The sequence below is a fragment of the Geotrypetes seraphini genome, chromosome 7, assembly GCF_902459505.1.
Source record: "Geotrypetes seraphini chromosome 7, aGeoSer1.1, whole genome shotgun sequence".
Lineage (NCBI taxonomy): Eukaryota > Metazoa > Chordata > Amphibia > Gymnophiona > Dermophiidae > Geotrypetes > Geotrypetes seraphini.
Window position 1 is genome coordinate 142,356,793 of NC_047090.1, and position 23,530 is coordinate 142,380,322.

Consider the following 23,530-nt stretch of genomic DNA (forward strand, 5'->3'; position numbering starts at 1 on the left):
ACTGTGCTACTAGGATATAAGCTATACCGGAGAGACAGAGTGGGTCAAAAAGGTGGGGGTATTGCCCTATACGTCAAAGAGGGAATTGAGTCTACCGGAGAGAACACGCCAGAAACGAAAAATAAGTTAGAGTCTCTATGGGTCAAAACTCCGGGAACAAATGTAATGGAAATGAAGATCAGCATCTACTATTGACCCCCAGGGCAGTCCGAAGAAATTGATGGAGAAATGACGGACGAGATTAAACGCAACTGCAAGGGAGCTAACGCAGTTATCATGGGTGACTTCAATTATCCGGGGATAGACTGGAACCTAGGCACCTCTGGCTGCGGTAGGGAGACCAAGTTCCTGGATGGTTTAGGTGATTGCTTTCTGGAACAACTTGTCAAGGAAAATACAAAAGGAAATGCAATTCTGGACAATTCTAAATGGACTATGAGGATCGACACAAGGTGTAGAAGTAGAAGGGAATCAGTGATCACAATATGATCCGCTTCAACCTGGACACAGTGGCAAAACTCAGCACTGAACTTCCGAAAAGGGAATTACGAAGGGATGAGACTCATGGTGGGGAAGAAGATAAGCACTGTAAAAACGCTAGAGCAAGCATGGTCCCTTTTTAAGGACACAGTCACCGAGGCGCAAAATCTATATAAACCGCATATCAATAAGGGATCCAAGAGGAAAAAGAACAAGGAACTGGCGTGGCTCACTGTAGCGGTGAAGGAAGCGATCAGAGACAAGAAGACTTCATTTAAGGAATGAAAAAGGTCAAAAACAGACGAAAACTGGAAAAAGCACAAACAACATCAAAGCAGGTGCCATAAGGCGGTAAGAGGGGACAAAAGAGACTACGAGGAAAAAACTTCAAGCCGTTCTTTTGATATATTAAGGGGAAATGACCCGTGAAGGAAGCGGTGGGGCCGTTGGATGACCATGGAATAAAGGGAGTGCTAAAGGAGGACAAAACCATCAATGACAAACTGAACACATTTTTTGCGTCTGTATTTACCGAAGAGGACATACACAACATACCAGAAGCCGACAGGCTATACGCAGGAAATGAAGATGGGAAACTTTTTTTTTTTTAATCTTTATTAATTTTCTAAAACTAATACAAAGTGCCAAGATTTATACAAACATTAATAATCAAAATAAGCACTTATATTCAATCAATAACAATGAAGATGGGAAACTGACAGGGTTGACAGTCAGTCTAGAAGAGGTATGCAGGCAGATTGATAGGCTTAAAACCAATAAATCCCTGGGACCGGATGGCATCCATCCAAGGGTAATCAAGGAACTGAAAGGGGCTATAGCTTCAACTAACAGCCAATCTGTTGATCAAATCGGGAATGATTCCGGAAGACTGGAAAGTGGCAAATGTTATGCTGATCTTCAAGAAAGGTTCGAGGGGAGCTCTGGGAAACTACATACCGGTGTGTCTGACCTCGGTACCGGGAAAGATGGTAGAGGTGCTGATAAAGGACCGCATCATTGATCACCTTGACGGACACGATCTGATGAGGACCAGCCAGCACGGCTTCAATAAAGGAAGATCTTGCTTGACGAACTTGCTGCACTTCTTCGAGGGAGTAAACAGGCAAGGGTGACCAGGTCGACATTGTATATCTGGATTTTCAGAAGGCGTTCAACAAGGTTCCACATGATTGACTACTTCGAAAAATTGCGAGCCATGGAATTGATGGGTGAAATACTCACGTGGATTAAAAACTGGCTGGCATATAGGAAACAGAGAGTGGGGTAAATGGACAATACTCGGACTGGAAAAGCATCACAAGTGGAGTGCCACAAGGTCCGGTGCTTGGACCTGTGCTCTTCAACATATTTATAAACGATCTGGAAATTGGTACAACGAGTGAGGTGATTAAATTTGCAGACGATACGAAGTTATTCAGAGTAGTGAAGTCGCAGGAGGATTGCGAAGACCTGCAACGTGACATATACATACTCGAGAAATGGGCTGCGACATGGCAAATGAGGTTTAACGTGGATAAGTGTAAGGTGATGCATAACAAAAATCTTATACATGAATACAGGATGTCCGGTGCAGTACTCGGAGAGATCCCCCAGGATAGAGACTTGGGAGTACTGGTTGACAAGTCAATGAAGCCATACAAGCAATGCGTGGCGGCGGCGAAAAGGACGAACAGAATGCTGGGAATGATTAAGAACGGAATCACGAACATATCGGAGAAGATTATCATGCCGCTGTATCAGGCCACGGTATGTCCCCACCTGGAATATTATGTCCAGCACTTGTCACTGTACATGACAAAGATACAGTACTACTCGAAAGGGTCCAGAGAAGAGCGACTAAAATGGTTAAATGGAGGAGTTGCCGTACAGTGAGAGATTAGAGAAACTGGGCCTCTTCTCCCTTGAAAAGAGAAGACTGAGAGGGGACATGATCGAAATATTCAAGATAATGAAGGGAATAGACTTAGTAGATAAGGACAGGTTGTTCACCCTCTCCAAGGTAGAGAGAACGAGAGGGCACTCTCTAAAATTAAAAGGGGATAGATTCTGTACAAACGTAAGGAAATTCTTCTTCACCCAGAGAGTGGTAGAGAATTGGAATGCTCTTCCGGAGTCTGTTATAAGGGAAAACACCTTCCAGGGATTGAAGACAAGGTTGGACAAGTTCCTGCTGAATCAGAACGTACGCAGGTAGGGCTAGTCTCAGTTAGGGCACAGGTCTTTGACCTGGGGGCCACCGCGTGAGCGGACTGCTGGGCCACTGGTCTGATCCAGCAGCGGCAATTCTTATGTTCTTAAAAATCCCTAATGCAGCTTGATAAAAGAGGGCCTTAGTTAGGTAGTTGTAGAATTAAACCATGATATAGAAGTTTTGAGAATTCAAGACTCTGCTGTTGCTTGGGAATAACATTTTACTACTCCATGCCTCTTGCTTGGGAATAGAGAACGACACGGGGACAAATTTTTCCCCATCCCAGCGGGAACTCAATTTCCTGTCCCATTCCGTTGAGTTCTTTTCCTGTCCCTGCCCCATTCCTGCAAGCTCCAACATCATCTGCACAAGCCTCAGATACTTTAAAATTATAAGTGTTCAAGGCTTGTGCGGTTAAGGCAGAGCTTACAGGAATGGGACAGGGACAGCGACAAAACTCACGGGGACGGGATGGGGAAATTGAGTCCCTGCGGGGACGGGGAAAAATTTGGCCCTGTGTCATTCTCTACTTGGGAACAACATTTTACCACTCCATGCCTCTTAGATGCAGCTGAAAACATGAAGGCCTGTGTGCTACAATAACACTGTCCACTAACATACAAAACCATAGTGCTTACTACCTGCGTTAACAGACAATATGAATGATATATAAATGAAGTAGACAATAACCCCCAGATTCTATACATGATGCCCAAAATGGAGGGAGGGGCAAATATTTGAGTGCTAATCCATGTTGCCTGCCCAACTAAATTGGCTAATGAGCCATTTAGTGCCAATAATTGTGTGCTAATTGGCACCACTTTGAATCTTCACATACATCTTGCTATGCACTATTCTACATCACGAACAAAAGAAGCATAACAAGGTGCACCCAAATTCCATAGCAAGCAAACCAAAAGGGGGCTTGGTCATTGGGCGATGCATAGGTGGGTCAGGGGCGTTCCTAAAATTTGCGTGTTATAGGTTATCGGGTTATCTGTGTCCAGATTGGTGCCGGGAATTACACCTGGCTTCAGCAGATATAAGTCCTGGCACTCAAATGTGGGCACTGAAATTGGCACTCAGGGGGAAAATCTAGGCACAGCGCTTAAATTTAGGCATCGGTAGGCATTCTACCAGCACCTAAGTAACAAATACCATTTAAAATGTCAAAAAAAACCCCGGTACTGTTAAAGCGCCTACCGGCACATAATAGGCACCAGAATCGCACCTATGTAGGCGTTTTAGGCTGCCGAATATTACTATGGGCATGACTAATGCATTAGGTGGCCTAAAGTGCCTACATAGGTGCAATTCATGACAAAGATAGGTGCCGGAAATGCCATTTATATAATTTCTTCCCGATATGTGTATTCTTCATCTACAGATAATATCACAAAAACATAACTACACATCTGGTGTAGTTTAATATTTTAGGGCCCCTTTTATCAAGCTGCACTAGAGGTTTTTAATGCGGGCCAGTGAGATAAGTGCTCTGATGCTCATAGGAATTCTATGGATTTATATGCACAAATACCATCCTATAGAAATGTGCTGCAACCTGGACTATGCATAGTAATCTGCTTTTAGAAGGAAGCCTCAGCCCCACCACTCCACCGCAAAATGTTATCTCATTGCGAGAAGATTTATGTGGCGCTTCATCATTGGCCGTCTTTGTTTTATAATGTTCTACTATATTGTGTTATCATTCAAATAAATACTTCAATAAATTATTCAATAAATATAAAGTACTGGTGTTTATACATTTGTCCGTTTGTTTGTTATATGTTACTTAGCTTGTGTTATTCAACTTGAATCACAGCCAAAAACTCAGGAGTCTGACCCGACATGTTTCGCATGAAATGCTTTATCAAGGGTCCCCCGAGTGTGCTGTAGTCATCCGACTCCAAAGAACTTTCTCTTACATTTTGGAGTCGGATGACGACAGCACACTCGGGGGACCCTTGATAAAGCATTTCATGAGAAACATGTCGGGTCAGACTCCTGAGTTTTTGGCTGTGATTCAAGTTGGGAGGATAGGGGAATGAGGAGTCAGCGGCGCATCTGGATTGTGAGCAGCCCTGCTTTTGGCCCTGTCCCGGTCCCGGTTCTGCTAAACCCGCTATCAATTATATTACATTACATTCGAATTACATTACATTAGAATTGTCGTAGTATTAGGAAATACAAAGGGTTAGTTTTAGAGAATGACACGGGGAAAAAATCTGTCCCCGTCACCGGCCCACCATCCTCTGCACCGCCCCGTCACCACCGTTCCCTTCACCGCCCCGTCACCGTCACCGCCATCCCTTTCACCGCCCCGTCACCGCCACTGCCATCCCATTCACCGCCCCGTCACCGTCCCCGCTGCATCCATATAAGCCTTAGTACTGTAATATTTAGCTTATTCCTTTCTTATAAATCAAAGTTCCTGCTGCTGAACTAGAGAAAGAGATGTTCAGCTGGCAGGGCTTTGTTTATAAATTTTTATCAACACAACTAATATACTATTTTATCCTAAAGCAAAAAATAAATAAATAAATATAATTTTTTTCTACCTTTGTTGTCTGGTTTCTGCTTTCCACATCTTCTCATTGAATTCCTTCCATCCACTGTGTGTCTTCTCTCTGCGTCTTCCATTTGCTGTTACTGTGCCTCTCCCTTAACACCCCCCCAATTGGTCTAGCACCCATCTTCTTCCCTCCGCTCCTACATAGTCTGGCATCTGTCTTCTTCCCACTCTGTCTTCCACATTTCCCTTGGGGGTCTGTTCCTCTCCACCCTCCTTCAATGTCTGTTCTATTCCTTTCCACCACCACCCTTCCCTCCCTCCTTTACCATCTGTTCCTTTCTACTACCCTTCAGCTCCTCTCGCGTGGCCTATCTACCTTCCTTCCTCTTATTTTCATGGCACGTTACAATGTAATTTGTGCAAGCCACTGGAGCCTGCAAGCTCGGTCCCTGTTCCATCCCCACAAACCATCTCGCTTCTGTGCTCCTATTTTCTCCATTTCTAATATCTCCCCTATGTATCTGTCATTGCCCCCCCTGTGTCCATATACCATCCCCATGGCATGTCCCCTTTATGTCTCTGTCCCTATGCCCCATGCACATAATTTCCCCTCTTTCTGTTACCTTCCTGTGTCCAGATTTCCCCTATCTTCCTCTTCCATACCAGTGTGTCTCTTCTTTTCAACCCCATCTAGCTTTTTTCCCTCTTTCTTCCCCCCCCCCCCCCCCTGCTTCTAGCATCTGGCTCACCTGCCAGTCCTTCCCTTTCTTTCCTGCTGTGGGTTTTTCTTTCCGACTTCATCCCCTTGGCCCAGAATCCTTTTCCCTTTCACTCCCTCCTTCCAATTTGAGCCGGGAACACTAGCGATCGCACGGTCCCCACAGCCACTACCTGCCTGCCCAATCAATCCTAGTGTTTAGCCAGCTCTCTCCCTTCTTCTCACCTTAGTTTATAGGTTTTCTTTACTAAGGTGCGCTAATGAATTTAGCACATGTTAACAATCCACATGGACTAAATGCCATGCAGCCCATATACGTATAATGGGCTGCATGGCATCTAGCGTATGCTAATTGTTAGCACACACTAAATCCGGATGGCATTCACCCAAGGGTACTCAAGAAATTAAGAACGAAATAACTGAGCCACTTCGACAAATATGCAACCTATCCCTAAAAACTGGAGAGATTCCGGAAGACTGGAAAATAGCAAATGTCACGCCCATCTTCAAGAAAGGCTCAAGGGGAGACCCAAGAAACTACAGGCCGGTGAGCTTGACCTCGGTCCCGGGAAAGATGATGGAAGCACTGATTAAAGACAGCATCTGGGAACACATCGACAACTATGGGCAGCTAAAGTCGAGCCAGCATGGCTTCTGCAAGGGCAGGTCATGCCTCACGAACTTATTATACTTCTTTGAGGGGGTAACCAGCCAGGTGGATAAAGGGGAATCCATAGATATCATTTACCTTGACTTCCAAAAAGCCTTCGACAAGGTGCCACACAAAAGACTACTAAGGAAGCTATGGAACCATGGGGTGCAAGGGGAGGTCCACCGATGGATCAAAAACTGGCTGGCGGACAGGAAACAGAGGGTTGGAGTAAAGGGACATTACTCAGACTGGCAATGGGTCACGAGCGGAGTTCCACAGGGGTCGGTGCTGGGACCGCTCCTATTCAATATATTCATTAACGACCTGGAAGCAGGAACAAAATGTGAGGTTATTAAATTTGCGGATGACACCAAACTATATCGCAAGATCAATAACATGGAGGACTGCGAAGATCTCCAAAAAGATCTGACAACACTGGAAAAATGGGCCAAAAAGTGGCAAATGAGTTTCAACATAGGGAAATGCAAGGTCATGCATATAGGGGAAAAAAACCCGATGTTCACTTACAAAATGGGGGGATCAGCGCTAGGGGTGAGCGACCTTGAAAGAGACCTGGGAGTGATGGTAGACACAACATTGAAGTCGTCGGCACAGTGTGCCATGGCCTCAAGGAAAGCAAACAGAATATTGGGTATCATTAAGAAGGGTATCACGACCAGGACAAAGGAAGTCATCCTGCCACTGTATCGTGCTATGGTGCGCCCGCACCTGGACTACTGTGTTCAGTTCTGGTCGCCGTACCTCAAGAAGGACATGGAGGTATTTGAGAGGGTCCAGAGAAGAGCAACTAAGCTAATAAAGGGCATGGAGGACCTCTCATATACTGACAGACTGAAAAAGTCTCCCTGGAAAAGCGGAGACTTAGAGGAGACATGATAGAAACCTTCAAGATCATGAAGGGCATAGAAAAAATAGACAGGGACAGATTTTTCAAATTAAGGGGATCAATAAGTACAAGGGGCACTCAGAGAAATTGAAAGGGGAGAGGTTTAGAACAAACGCCAGGAAGTTCTTTTTCACACAGAGGGTGGTGGATACATGGAACGTGCTACCAGAGGATGTGATAAACAGGAGCACGCTACAGGGGTTCAAAGAAGCTTTGGATAGGTACTTGGAAGACAAAGGGATTGAGGGGTACAGATAAGAGTAAAGGTAGATTATAGGGATGGGATTAGAGGTAAGTTACAAAATTAATCAGGGACCACTGTTCAGGCACTAGACCTGATGGGCCGCCGCAGAAGCGGACCGCTGAGCAAGATGGACCTCTGGTCTGACTCAGCGGGGGCAACTTCTTATGTTCTTAAATCCATCAGTGCTCCTTAGTAAAAGGTTTCCTAGTATATTCCATTGTATAGGGCCTAGGGAATGGAAAAATCTCCCTGAGTACATTCATTGGCAACAGAAACTGTGTTGAGCTCTATCTTTATGGAGATGATGCGGTATACAAACTTAAGGTTTAGTTTAGTTTAGAATATATATAACTTTAAAAGATTGCTGAAACGGCATCTTTTTTTGCCAGATGAAATACAGGGTATGAGACTATGTTGTCAAAGAGGAGGAGTTGACAGTAAGGTGCTGGTCGCCTATGTATTTTATTGTTTGTATCTTTTGCTCTGTTTTGTGGGTGTTTTTATTGTCGATCTTGTATGTATTTTTGTATGTAGGTTTGCAAGCCACCCTGGGTAAGGGCGGGATATAAATAAATAAACCAAACCAAAACCAAACTTGTTATAGAAATAATGCAGCAGATAATGTGGAGTAATAAACACTACTCTTAAAATTCCTAGCAGGGAACAACCGTTATAACTAACTCAGGATGTGATATACATTGTTCATGAATTGCCAATTGCCATGATACTTTGTTCTCCATATAAATGCTATCATAGTGGTACAATGTGGCTGTTAAATAAATAAATATGGGAAGAAAAAAAAAAAAGCAGGAAAAGAATGGGATGGGACAATGGACCTTCAACCTGAAAATCAAAGCCAAAGGACCAGACAAAGCCTCCAAGATGCAGTAAAAGATGGCATTGTCTGGTCCATTAACTTTGATCTTCAGATTGAAGGTCCGTTGTCCCACCCCACTCTTTTACTGCTTCCTGTTTGTGCCTATGTGGGTTTGTACTCTGCTAGACATTTGGTGGTTCATAAGAAAAATAAGCAAAACATATAAATATTACACATAATTTATGATTGCACACACTGGTCCCCTGTTATTAAGCAGATAATGAGGAAAATAATAAACGCTACCAACACATGCCCGTGTCGACCATTAATACCCCCAGCCATTTAAAGCTTTATTCTGTATAGATCACTCACCTTCTCTTATACTAAGCCCGATGGCATTGGCCAGCATGATAAATGCTATGATGTCCATAGGAATCGAATGGGCATCACAGCATTGGCCACGTAGCACTCAGCTGCATGGCTCAGTAAAAGGGGAAGGGGGTTCAGTTAGGAATAGAGAAATTCAGTCTGAAATAAGCTCAGTTCTGCTAATATTTCACAAAAGGATCTACTGCACAGAGCTTTTTAAAAAAATATATGGAAGAATGCCTGCAAATAAATGTGTATTTGCAAGCATGTATAACAGAAGGATCTTTCAAAGATGCACCCAAAAAATGAATGATAGGTTAAAGGCGAAGGCTTACGGAGGTTGTAAATGATTTTTATATAGACACTATTGTTTTGTTTTGTATTAGGGAGGACCCTTGAAAAAGCTTTGGGCGAAACATGTTGGGTTTAGCCCTCCCAAGCCGAACAGAGTTTAAAGTGGAGGTTGAAAGAAGTTACAATATGAATTAAGCTACATGAAATCAAGCTAAGCTATTTGCTTATTTATATTAATTTAGATATTTATATAAAGCAAAAAGTAAGCACGGAGCACTTTAATATATGAATGATAAAATGATAGAAAAATAGGGAAAAGTGCAATATTGTAAGGCACACATGCACTTTTGAAAAAAGATTTAAAAAATTGCGTTAAAGAGCCAATGAGGAAAATACCACGTAAAGCTTGCCGCAATGAAAGGATTTTGAGGCGGTGAGTGGTAGGGCTGAGGCTCCTAAAATAGGTAAAAAAAATTTTATAAAAGAGGTTGTGAAGAGCCCAGACTTATATATTATAAATAAACCCAAAAAATGTTCAGTATCACCCAGCAGCTTCCTTACTTATGTATGGAAGAGGCAATTTCACAACTCCCATATTTAACTGCTATCACCTGTATGTATAGTTTGCTGTTTTCATAAAACTCTGGGTATAAGTGGTAGCAATTAACTATGCAACTCGCAAAAAAACAAAACAAAACCCAACCAATTTTGCTTGTTGCAGTTTTCTGGGTTTTGCTGTGTCTGGTCAGGTAGAACCAATATTTCAGCCATCATGCTGTTGCTTTCTTCAGGGTATGCTGTGAGGTCTGCAGTTTGTCTTTACGTATAGTGTGTCCTCAAATCCGATTGGTTGTGGCCTGAGGTGAATGAGGCAGGACAGTCTGTTGGTTACCAATTTGAATTTTGGTGGGAAAATCAGTTGGGTTATTTTTTCCCCCATAGAATGGAAAATTCTCTGGTGAGTTTAAAGATGTTCTCTTAGGCTTCCACAGCTGGCATCATGTGGACATTCCCACCAAAATTCAAATTGGTGACCTTCAGGTGCACCCATTTATACCAGCCAAACCCCTGAGTGCAGAGGCAGCAACTCTGCCACTAGGGCTAGCTCAAGGAATTATGGCACCCTAACCCAACTTGCTTTGGCACTCCCTCTCCTCTCCCCTTCTGTATTTAGTGCCCTCCACCAGTCCAGCATCTCTTCCCCTTCTCTCCCCACCTTTCTAGTCCAATCTTTCCCTTCCTTTTCCACAGTGGTCCTGTACACTTTACCTTGTTTGCAGTCAATGGCAGCATGAAACAACAGGCAGCTTTTGGCCCACCACTGCAACTTCCCTCTACCATGTCCTTCCTTCTCTGATGTAACTTCCTGTGGGTGGAATGCCGTCAAACCAGGTGAAGTATACAGGACTATGGTAGAAGAGGGTTGAAGAGACTGGATCAGAGAGGTGAGAAGAGATGCTGAACTGAGCAAGCAAGAGATGCCTGACTCATGGGGAGGGGGGAAAGAGAAGGCTTAATCTTTAGACCAGGTAAGGCATTGGTGGTGACATTAGAGGCTGGGGATTTTGGCACCCTTTATCACCTGACACCCTAAGTCAGTGCCTCACCTGGCCCTATGGTTAAGCCAGCCCTGGTCACCACATTAACTAAATCGGAAGATGCTGACCAATCCACCAACGGTTAATGCAGAGGCTTTGCAGTTGTAGCATATTAATTTTGTCCATTAATATTCAATAACTGCAAATCTTTAATATACTTTAGGAAAAAGGCTCACTATTTGCCAATTTAACCTCCAAATCCATCTTTGTGAAATTTCCCCTTTACAAAGAGTAAAATGTAGTTTTCCATTGGAACATTTGTATTCTAATTATTAATTGATAATCTACTGTGATACAAAATCATGCAAAGTATCTCAATAACTCATTTTAGCAGATTTAATTTTATGAAAAAAGAAAATTGCATATCATTGAAATGTATAGACTTTTTTGACTCAGCATATCTGCATCAAAGATGGGATGACTGCAAAGGTTCCTACCTATATGAAGCAAAGACCTCTAAAGTATGTGTATGTTTGATCTGCTTTCTGGACTGGTTGTAGTGATTGATTGTGTGAATTAGCTGAAAGAAGTTCTATCCTTGAAAGGCTCAGCCTTTAGGCCTAATTAATGTCTAATGTAGTAAGCCTTGAATCTTAATGTAACTATCCTTGTGGGAAGCACGTGTACAGGCTAGAGGTTTTGCTACCTTTCCACCAGGCTAGAAAAATCCAAGGAGTGAACTGGAAAGCTAGAAGAAAGAAAAGAGAGCACCTTGAACACAGGAGAAGGTACTATGTAGAAATATTCCCAAATAGAGAGAGAGAGAGAGAGTCTCTGTGGATAAAATCCCAAAGTCAAGGGACTATGAGATTTTAGTCAAGAGGGAATAGGTATCTAATACAGTACTTGGAAAGACCCAAAGCCCAACACACTGCCAATTATTAAAAGGGATCACAGATATAAATGAAGGAGACTGAGACTTTTTCCCTTATGTTACATAAATGTGTTTGTCAAGTACATGTTGCTTGTACTGTTTTCCCGAATGTTGTTAAGATTTTAGCTATGTACATCGCTTAGAAGTATGATTAAGTGATTAATCAAATTTTAAATAAAACTTGAAACTTGAATGTAGGACTCCACAGTATTTACTTAGTGCTACATACAGTGGTGTACTAAGGGCAGGAACCAGCATATCTGATGGTCATGCACAGGCAGCTCGCAACCTCACGAATGATCCACGCACTGCCTGAAAGAGGGAGGTGCTCCGACTAGAGAAGGGCGGTGCTCCATCCTGGGTTCCCACCCCACCAGGTACACCACTGACTGTATAACCTCAAAAATAGAGACTATATCAGGGAGATACTTGTTTTTTTTGCACCAATCCTCAGTAAAGTCAGTTGGAGCACCTCATATCTGCTTCTTTGGAGAAGAGTTATCTGTATGTTGAGTGAAAGAGGGAAGAGGACTGGGAGATAAATAAATGTTCTGAGGGCCCTTTTGGTGTGAGTCATCTGATAAACTACACTACGACAAATTACCCTTATACATAAGTCCCTGTGGAAAATAATTTCAGTTGATTTCACAAATAGAAAAATTTTGCTCATGCTAGTGCATTAACCACACTGATCTTTCATCATAAAGAGCTTTTTACAGATCCTATCCCTATCAAAAAATATTTATTGAATAAGGTCCTATGTGTTTCAAGAATAAGATGCAGCAGAAACTCGATTACCCTACCCTTTTTCTTCCTCTGTCTTGCTGCTGAGAATTCAGCTCTTATATCTAGATTATGAAGACAGGATATATATTGTTTTATTTTTTTTAGCATATTACTTTCCAAATTTATCAACTGAAATAAATATCTGCAATATTAACAAAAACACACATTCTGGGACATTTGTGTACCATTCTGTAATTTATTACTGATAAACAGATTTACAATTAAGAAACTCATTGGCCAGAGATTAATGTTTTCAAGCTAAAAATCAAAGCTATGTATATAGCATGGGTATCTTCTACTTGCCCACATAACTGTGGAAGAGAGAAGCATAGGTACAAAAGTAGTCAACTAGACTAAAGAGGCAAAAGTCAGTGGACACTGTGTCATGACAATCATATTTTGCCTAGTGGTTCAGTTCTTTTTAGAGCTGATCATTTCTTGGAAAGCTTACTGCTTCTTTCTTCAGGTCTCTATTCAAGCTGATGTCTATAAAATCACCCAGATATCTTTCATTTCTTCTGAATTTTTCAGATTGTTGTTGTGTATATTCCTTTCATAGTATTATCAACTCCTATTTATAGGATTGTCCAGTTGTATAGTTATCCCTTTCCATGCACATGGCCAGCTAACACAGAGGTCTGATCCCTCTTCTAGGTATCCAGGCAAGAAAAACTCTCATCTTCGGTATCCTCAGTGTGCTGATGAGATTCATTCTCTTTATGCTCTAACAAGCCTTCTTCAGATTCTTGCTCTGGGACCTGAATATGAGCCCAGGGCAATGATGCCATTTCCATTCTCTGATGGTCTCTTTCCTCAGGTTAGATGGACTCAGCAACCTACCCTACTACGAAAGAAATATAAGAGTCAGCCAAAGCCTCTCCATATGAAGAAACAGCCATATGACTGATGAAGAAGCCTGGTAACCATGATGATAAAGTAATGTGGGCTACCTATCCAAAGCAAATGAGACCCTAAATTTGCTTTAACAACTTCCCCAGTGATTGACTGGTTTTCTAGTTGGGAGTTAATGTTTTTTGATTAGTTTTTGATGGTTTCCTACCTCCTCTTTTCATCCCTCCTCAGATATCAATATAATATATAACTGAGATAGTTTTCTGAGGACAAATATTTGGCTTCTCATGATTTCTAGACCTTGATTTGCCTGAACCACTTTGAAAGCCTAGATGTGTGTTAATATTTGTAATTACTGTATCTAAGTCTCTGATCCTATACCACCACCTAATTTGTACAACAAATGCTTAAGTTCCTTCTTCCTGCCTCTCTTGAAACACCATTTTTCATCAGATAGTTGGGACCTTGACATAGTTCTATTGATCACAGACTGCGAAGCTAGGATCTTGCCTTTTAGCCATACACAAAGCATGGCGTATTTCAAAAACAGATGAAATATATGTTTGTTGGTATACCATCATGCCAATGCCACTGTTATGCCTACCTGAACTTCTCTGCCTCTCGGCTCTGTTGAAGTCACAGATTCCAGAGGTGCCTCGGCTTCGGAGCTCAAGCATTGTGACAGCAGAATCTTCTGTAGTGGATAAAGAGGATAGCTGCCTACTGATGCCATTTTGTGTATTAGGGGAGCTGGCTCCAGGCTGACATCGGGAGACAGAGGATTTTGAGGAATCTGAGAAGAAAGAGTGTGCATGAGATTGACTTGGCATGTCCTACAGAAAATGTTACTGCAGGTTATCCAGTATTGTGACAGTGAAATTTACATAAGCAATTCATTTAGAAGTGATCTATACAGAGACAAACAATCAAAGGACCTTACAAGACAAACATAAATTCCTAGTTCTCATTTTCATTTCAGCTGTGTCCAAAACTGTTTTCAGATTTTAACTTTCCTCACCTCTTCAAAGATATTGCACATTGTATCCCTAAATACAGTGTTTTTATCCATGGTGTCAGGTCAAAAGCGCGCCGGGACAAAGGCGCGCGCAGACAATTGAGCGCAGCGCGGAGGCGCGTGCCGCAGAAAATTACAGTTTTTACGGCTACGACGGGGGGGGCATGGGGGGAACCCCCCCACTTTACTTAATAGAGATCATGCCGCGTTGTGGGGGGTGTGGGGGGTTGTAACCCCCCACATTTTACTGAAAACTTCACTTTTTCCCTGTTTTTAGGGAAAAAGTTAAGTTTACAGTAAAATGTGGAGGGTTACAACCCCCCAAATCCTCCACAACGCCGGCGCGATCTCTATTAAGTAAACTGGGGGGCTCCCCAACAAAAACCCCCGTCGGAGCCCCTAAAAACTGTAATTTTCTTCGGCGCGCGCCTCCGTCTTGCGCTCAGTTGTCGGCGCACGCCTTTGTCTTTCGCGGGGTTGTCTATGAACCTTTATCCATGCATTAGAACAATCAAAAGCTTGAGTACTCACTCGAACTGGTGCTTCCCTTGCTCGCCAGTGATATGCTACCAATTTCCCAACAAGGGCTCTGAATGTCTGCTTCCATTGGTGAAAGACATTTTGCTTTTATAAAATAATCTAACAAGATGCATCTGTGAGCCCCAATGAGCTCCTCCAGCACATCACTGCTTGCTGCTTATTCTTGATATTAGCACTACAATTATAGAGGTCACTATGGGCTCCTTTTACTAAGCCGCGTTAGAGCTTTAACGAGTGGAATAGCGCGCACTGCATTGCTGCACGCGCTAGACCTTAACGCCAGCATTGAGCTGGCATCAGTTCTAGCCGCGTAGCGTGGGGTTAGCGCACGCTAAAATGCTGTGTGCGCTAAAAACGCTAACACAGCTTAGTAAAAGGAGCCCTATATCTTTGAAGTATGTGAAGAAATTATCCTGGGATTGATCCTCCACTAAATTTTTAAAAAAAAATTATCTGAGTATTAATCATCCTACTTTGACCAGGATCCAAATGGTTTTGAGAATTCAGTGAGGTTCAGAAGCAGGCGTTATCCCTCATTTTATATATTCTCAACTTAAGTCAAAAATGAACCATATCCCACTCATGACTCAGACTTCATAGTGTGATCCTCTATCAGTTGTTTTTTTGGTGACGTTACCAATGGGGGTCAGGTGTCAAGTAATGAAAACCCCTTCCTCGCATATACATACTTTGGAAAATTCTCAATCTCAATCAAAAGTGAAGAATCATTCTGTGCTCATAGTTTAGGTTTTGTGCCTGTGATCCTCTACAGTTCCACTGATTTCTACCTTCTTGGAATAAACCACTTTTATTAGGCCAATCTTTTAACACCCAGCAGTTTCTTCCCACGCTTTTAGGATTTTAGATCAATTGGAATAAGGGCTGGGATACTGTCACCATAAGCCTTCATTTGCAAATACACTGGGAATTTAAAAAATCTACTTTAAGGGCACCCCAACCTCCCCACATCGCTCGAGATCTAGAAACACCATAAGACCGGGTGATATGTACGCAAAAGTGAACTAAAAAACCATAATCTAGCCTTCTTTCTCCTGTGCCCAGTTATTAATCAGATAGTCTGAACATAAGAACAGCCACTGCTGGGTCAGACCAGTAGTCCATTGCGCCCAGCAGTCCGCTCACGCAGCAGCCCCCAGGTCAAAGGCCTGTGCCCTAACCGAGACCAGCCCTACCTGAGTTCATTCCGGTTCAGCAGGAACTTATCCAACCTTGTCTTGAATCCCTGGAGGGTGTTTTCCCTTATAACAGACTCCGGAAGAGCATTCCAGTTCTCTACCACTCTCTGGGTGAAGAAGAACTTCCTTACATTTGTACAGAATCTATCCCCTTTTAACTTTAGAGAATGCCCTCTCGTTCTCTCTACCTTGGAGAGGGTGAACAACCTGCCTTTATCTACTAAGTCTATTCCCTTCATTATCTTGAATGTTTTGATCATGTCCCCTCTCAGAACTTCTTTTCAAGGGAGAAGAGGCCCAGCTTCTCTAATCTCTCACTGTAGGCAAGCTCAACCATTGTCTTGGGAGAGCAACCACTCAGGACTTAATGCCATTGAGAATCCTTTGGTCAAGAACTCTGTAATCACAGACCCTAAATCCAGTCACTCTTGAGTTTCACTTTTGAGTAATGAAAACAATTCCCTCTACTCTACAGCATACCCACCACCAGTGAGCAGAAGACATAGCTCAGGATTAGGAACTTCTCACATGTGTATTGTACAGCGCTGCCTCCAAACCACCAGGCCAGGACTAAATCATTCTTCAGATTACTCTATGCATAAGATGCTTTATATTCATGGAAAGGACCTTTGATTTTTATGTCTACATGGCATAAATGTACATGAAGCTACCAGTTGTGGCAAAAAATTGTTAATATGTGATATATCCAGTCAAATCTTTGTTGATATGAAAGTAGTAATTGTCTGGATAAAAAAACTCTCTTTCTTTTTCAAAAAGACGCCTCAGCCCCACCACTCCACCGCTCAAAGTATTTCATATCGCGGGAAGCATATTGTGGTGCTTCATCATTGGCTATCGTTTTTTGAAATAAAAGTTTTTTTAGTTTTTTATATATAAAGATTTCTTTTTTCTTTCAATTTTAATTAATTTATCTTTAAATATTTCAAGCTAGTTGTGCTTCATAGTATCCACTTATATCTTATGGAAAATAAATAGTACTTAGTACTTATCTCAGCCAAAGACCCAGGGAGTCAGACCCGACATGTTTCACACGTCCTGGTGTTTTATCAAGGGTCTCCCTGGGTCTTTGGCTGAGATAAGTACTAAGTACTATTTATTTTCCATAAGATATAAGTGGATACTATGAAGCACAACTAGCTTGAAATATTTAAAGATAAATTAATTAAAATTGAAAGAAAAAAGAAATCTTTATATATAAAAAACTAAAAAAACTTTTATTTCAAAAAACAATAGCCAATGATGAAGCACCACAATATGCTTCCCGCGATATGAAATACTTTGAGTGGTGGAGTGGTGGGGCTGAGGCGTCTTTTTGAAAAAGAAAGAGAGTTTTTTTATCCAGACAATTACTACTTTCATATCAACAAAGATTTGACTGGATATATCACATATTAACAATTTTTTGCCACAACTGGTAGCTTTAAGTTAACTCAATCATGGCAACTGAAATGATACAATTCGAAGGATACACCGAGGAACAACTTCAAAGGGTACTTTCTAGACCAGCCCTTTTAGATAATGAAGAACTACCCCCTGCAGAATCTTCCTGGTTAGAACTAGAGAATACAATGAAACGAGCCATAAGAGCTGAGCTACATTGTAGCACACTGGTTCAATACTTAAAGAGTGCAATGATCCCTAGGGGTCTGCGCATTCTAAAAGAACCCAAAATGATTTCAACGGATAAGACTTTCACTGATCGCTGGACAGCCATATTAAACAAATGTTCTAGAGACCTCATGATTCTCTTGGTGGAGACCACGGAAAATACCGAAAAGGAATTATGTACAAAAGTGAGTACCATTGAACATGAATTACAACAAGGACTTGATACAGGAGTTTTTGATCAAAAATTGAAAGACTTAAAGACATCTATGAAGAATTTCAGAGAAGACATCAGGACCAATAAAATCAAAAAGTTGAAGAGAGACCAAAGAGACTATGCACAAGACAGGGTATACTCATGGCAGAGAAAGCCCTCTACATTTATCCAAAAGAAAAAAGTGACATTTGACAGTTCCTCAGCCGAGTCAGACACCTCTTCTGAAGCCTCTACGGAGGTTGGTCCGGAAAAGCCAGGGGATCCAACCAATACAGAATCCCGCGGACGAGGACGGACACGACAACAACGAGCGAGGGGGAAAACTCGGACCACAACGCCTCGACAGTGATAAATTTATCCTCCCTTGATCTGACAGCCCCTCAGATGGAAATATTGGAGAAGGGATTGGGATTTGTTATGTCCCACCCTCCTGATTTCTTTAAATTACATGCTGCAGTACATTCATTTATTAGGAAGATGCAATGTAAAGTCTTTTTTCAAGATAAAAACGATGAACAAACCCAACCATCTGAAGGAGAGTCAGAGAATAGTCAGAATTCAGGAGTAGGAGATTCTATTTCAATATGCAAAGTCAAATCATATTGGATTCCCCCGGGTCCGATGGACCCCTTGATTTTCACATTTCGGGAACTTCTTAGTAAAGATCTTAAGGAGCTTCAAACCAACTGGCACATGCAGGCCCCTATAACACCACAAAGGCCCAGTTACAGGGTTTTCATGAATTATTGTCAAACGATGATATAATCATAACAAAGGCCGATAAAGGTGGGGCCACGGTCATTCTTAATAGAGCTGAATATGACATCGAAGCCACACGCCAATTGGCAGACACACAAGCGTACAAATGCCTGGCTGGGGATCCCACGACTGCACTAGGGGAAGAAATACTCAAATTACTGAATGTTTATCACCAACGGGGAGAAATCACTAAAAAAGAATATGCTTTTATGTTTGAAAAAAATCCTAGGGTACCGAGCATTTCTTTCGTCCCAAAGGTTCATAAGACTCTTATGAATCCTCCAGGCAGGCCTATAGTGAATACCGTTTGTCTATACTAGAACCCTTGTCTAAGACGGTGGATTTCTTCCTGAGGGATGAGGTCCCGAAAATAAAATCATATATTAGGGACTCTTCACACTTTTTGAATATGTTGGACAAACTCCAATTGGACATGACAGACAAATGGTTGGTGACTCTCGATGTCGTCTCACTGTACACGCAGATTCCTCAAGATGAGGCACTGTCAGTGATCAGGGAGATACTGCAAAATAGACCCAACCCCCGCATATCTACCGATTTTTTGATGCAATTGGCCACATGGGTCATTAAGAATAATTATTTCCATTATCATCATCAGTTCTATCAGCAAACCCAGGGGGTTGCAATGGGTGCCACCTTGGCCCCCTCGGTAGCTGCCCTATTTATGGCACGGTTTGAAGAAACGTGGGTATATCCATCTGTATGGAGCCCGTATATTTGTTTTTGGGGCAGATTTCTTGATGATATCTTTTTCATATGGCATAGTAATAAGCGGGATCTTGAAGCTTTTTTTGAATATTTGAACTCAGTAGATTTGAACATCAAGTTCACAATGACAAATCACCAAACTAAAATTGATTTTTTAGATATTACCGTTCGAGTACAAGGGGGCACAATAAACACTTCTTTATTTAGAAAACCAGTCACTCGCAAAACCATATTGCATTTCACCAGTTTTCATCCCTTTAAACTTCGCTTTAACTTACCTGTGGGTCAGTTTCTGCGGATACGCAGGGTCTGCTCTACTCTAGATGAGTTTAAGGTACAAGCTGCGAAATTGAAGGTACGCCTCCGCAATAGAGGCTATCCAGAGAGATCTATAAAGCAAGCCTTCTATAGAGCCAAATTTGCACATAGAAATTTGTTGTTGCAGGAACCATCTAGTGAGCCAGATGAAACTGATAAACTCACATGCGTCCTTCCTTATTCAAGAGCAGTGAAAACAGTAGTAGATATGTTTAGGAAGTACTGGTTTGTAGTACAACCCCACAAGTCCCTGAACAGTTTCCCCAGGATAGCATACACACGAGGTATTACCTTAGGACAGCGGTGCAATTTCCAAAAATATGGAGTTCGCCTGGAGGAAGGGGAGGTGGGGAACCATGGTACATGTGGTCGATGCCAATGGTGTCCCTTTGCCATTCAAGGGGACTCTTGGCAGGTCCCTGGGAGATCGATCATCTTAAATTCTAAACACAAGACGGACTGTAATTCACAAGGGGTCATTTATATCATTGTATGCCCCTGCGACCTCGTATACGTGGGACGTACTAACAGAAAAATAAAGACGAGATTGACCGAACATAAATCTCGCATTCTAAATGAGAACACACATGCACCCCTTGTAGATCACTGGATGCGGTGTAAACATTCTATTTCAGATTTTGGATGGCGTGTCATAAAGAGAGTGACGGGATGGGCTGGGGAGGGAGATCAAATTAAACTAAATGAAAGTGAGCAGAGATTCATTTTTTCGTTGGACACTGTTGAACCACACGGGCTCAACAGTGAGATCGAATGGGGGACATTGTAACTTCTTTCTGGGACCAATTGAATAGCAGGGGGCGGAGTTTGCATTGAAAAGGAGACTATTTAAATTTTGTCCGAAGGACACCGCCGCCATCTTATTCTCAAAACTATAGGAGTCAGATGACAGCGGCACCCTTGGTGAGCGATTCTTTTGAATGTATTTAAAAGTTAAAATATTTCACCTATTAAGGGCAGTACACAATTGTATGTAGTAGCTCTTTTTATTTATTTTTGCAGGGAGACCCTTGATAAAACACCAGGACGTGTGAAACATGTCGGGTCTGACTCCCTGGGTCTTTGGCTGAGATAAGTACTAAGTACTATTTATTTTCCATAAGATATAAGTGGATACTATGAAGCACAACTAGCTTGAAATATTTAAAGATAAATTAATTAAAATTGAAAGAAAAAAGAAATCTTTATATATAAAAAACTAAAAAAAACTTTTATTTCAAAAAACGATAGCCAATGATGAAGCACCACAATATGCTTCCCGCGATATGAAATACTTTGAGCGGTGGAGTGGTGGGGCTGAGGCGTCTTTTTGAAAAAGAAAGAGAGTTTTTTTATCCAGACAATTACTACTTTCATAAATGTACATGAGGCACATATCTTTCATTTGAAAGGAAGCTCCGGATTGAGAGGACATAGGATGAAGTTAAGAGGTGATAGGCTCAGGAGTAATCTAAGGAAATACTTTTTTTTTTAACAGAAAGGGTGGTAGATGCATGAAATAGTCTCTCGGTAGAGGTGGTGGAGACAAAGCCTACATCTGGGTTCAAGAAAGCATGGGACAGGCATGAGGGATCTCTTATGGAGAGGAGGAAATAATGGATGCTGTGGAGGGGCAGACTGGATGGGCCATTTGGCCTTTATCTGCCATTATTTTTCTATGTTATTTCTATATCTGAGTGTATAAGCAGTTAGCATCATTGGGCAGACAGTATTCAAGTCCCACCCAAAGAGAGTATTGAAAAGTCTTTCTACGTTCAATACCATAGTCTCTGTTTTTTTTCAAAAACTATATTGTTACCGCTACAACCATTAATCTTCATACTCCTTGGTTCTCCTATTAGTAGAATGGCTCACTGATAGACCTTTGCACCCAGAAGTTGGGAGATCAAATCCCAGTGCTGCTCCTTGTGACCCTGGGCAAATCACTTAATCCTCCAGTGCCCACTGATTTGAATGCCAAAGCCACAAAAAGGTGGTATATAAGTCCCCATTCCCTTTTCAAAAGGCAACAGAAAAGGTAAGAAAATAAGGTCAGATCCTGGATCAATGATATCAGTGTTCTATGAAAGTAATTGGATGTCAAGTCCCATATTACACAGAAAACACTGAGGTCAGATTAACTAAGGGATTTGCCCCGCTGTATGCCCATGAGGTAAATGCATTGTGTACTTTAGTGGCATAGTAAGGGGGGTGGGGGGGGCAGTCCGTCCTAGGCGCCATCATGGTGGAGGTGCCAGCACCCTACCTCCTCTCCGCCCCCTCCTTCCCGCCCCCCCCCGCCGCATGCATTCACCCCTACCCTTCTCCCATATCTCTTTAATTTTCCCAACGCAAGCAGCATCATGAACCTGCTGCCCACCTTGGTGTCAGCTCTCTCTCTGACATCACTTCCAGGTCTCATACCTAGAAAGTAGCATCAGAAGGAGAGCCAACACCAATGTGGGCAGCAAGTTCGTGATACTGCTCGAACCTGGAAAATTAAAGTGTTACGGGGGAAGGGAAGGGGCGCACACACACAGTGGGGAATGAGCAGGGAGTGGAGAAGAGGGCGGGGGGGAAGGGCACCACTGTCCCGGGCTCCACTCACCCTCGTTATGCCACCGGTCTACTTGGATATTTTTCAAAACTGAGTTATAAAGGATCAAAGCAAGCTCTAACTGATAGTTGACACTTGCTACCACCATTGGCATCTTTACTATGATCACAATTCAAGCAATAAGAAGTTTATATAGCTGACTATCATTGTCAAACATTGCTTCTTAGTTTTCTTCTCCATCACAGAGACCGAGCAGAGAAGGAAACGCATGGATTTGGAGGTTGGCTATGGTTACCTCTAATGAGTTTGGAACTGCAGGTGAAAATATTGTCTGCATCTCTATCATATATATTTACATGTGCTGTGAAGGATTAAAACATGTCAGCATTTATCATTGTCCAATATACATGAAAACGCATCAATATTACCACCAGCATCACAATATCTTGAAATAACTCTGGTCTTCCAGCATGGGAAACAATTGTAGGGAAAGGGGATGGGATTTGATACACTGCTTTTCGGTGGTATAAAAGCAGTTTACACATTACAGCCGAAAGCCTGAAGTCATAATGCCGTTGTACAGGACCATGGTGAGACCTCATCTGGAGTACTGTGTGCAATTCTGGAGGCCACATTACAGTAAAGATGTGCGCAGAATTGAATCGGTTCAGCGGACGGCCACCAGGATGATCTCAGGGCTCAAGATGATCTCGTACGAAGAGAGACTGAACAAATTGCAGCTCTACACTCTCGAGGAACGTAGGGAGAGGGAAGACATGATCGAAACATTTAAGTACCTCACGGGACGTGTCGAAGTGGAAGATGATATTTTCTTTCTCAAGGGACCCTCGGCCACAAGAGGGCACCCGCTCAAACTCAGGGGCGGAAAATTTCATGGCGACACCAGAAAGTATTTCTTCACAGAGAGAGTGGTTGATAATTGGAACAAGCTTCCAATGCAGGTGATCGAGGCAGACAGCGTGCCAGACTTTAAGAATAAATGGGATACCCATGTGGGATCCCTACGAGGGTCAAGATAAGGAAATTGGGTCATTAGGGCATAGACAAGGGGTGAGTAAGCAGAGTGGGCAGACTTGATGGGCTGTAGCCCTTTTCTGCCGTCATCTTCTATGTTTCTATACAGGTACAGGGAGAGTTAAGTAACTTGCCCAGAGTCACAAGGAGCTGCAATTGGAGCTGAAACCAGTTCCTCAGGTTCTTAGGCCAGTGCAATAACCATAAGGCTACTCCTCCACTAAAT

General features: G+C 42.4%; 1 protein-coding gene across 2 annotated transcripts in view; it reads right to left on the reverse strand.

Annotated features, from left to right (window-relative positions):
- The window catches only part of SLC35F4 (solute carrier family 35 member F4), a 163,441-nt gene that overhangs the window by 36,189 nt on the left and 103,722 nt on the right, over positions 1–23,530 (reverse strand). For both annotated transcript variants that reach the window (XM_033953520.1, XM_033953519.1), the window contains exon 2: positions 13,920–14,108. In XM_033953520.1, the coding sequence (XP_033809411.1) occupies positions 13,920–14,108 (189 nt within the window). The remainder of the gene's footprint in view (positions 1–13,919; positions 14,109–23,530) is intronic.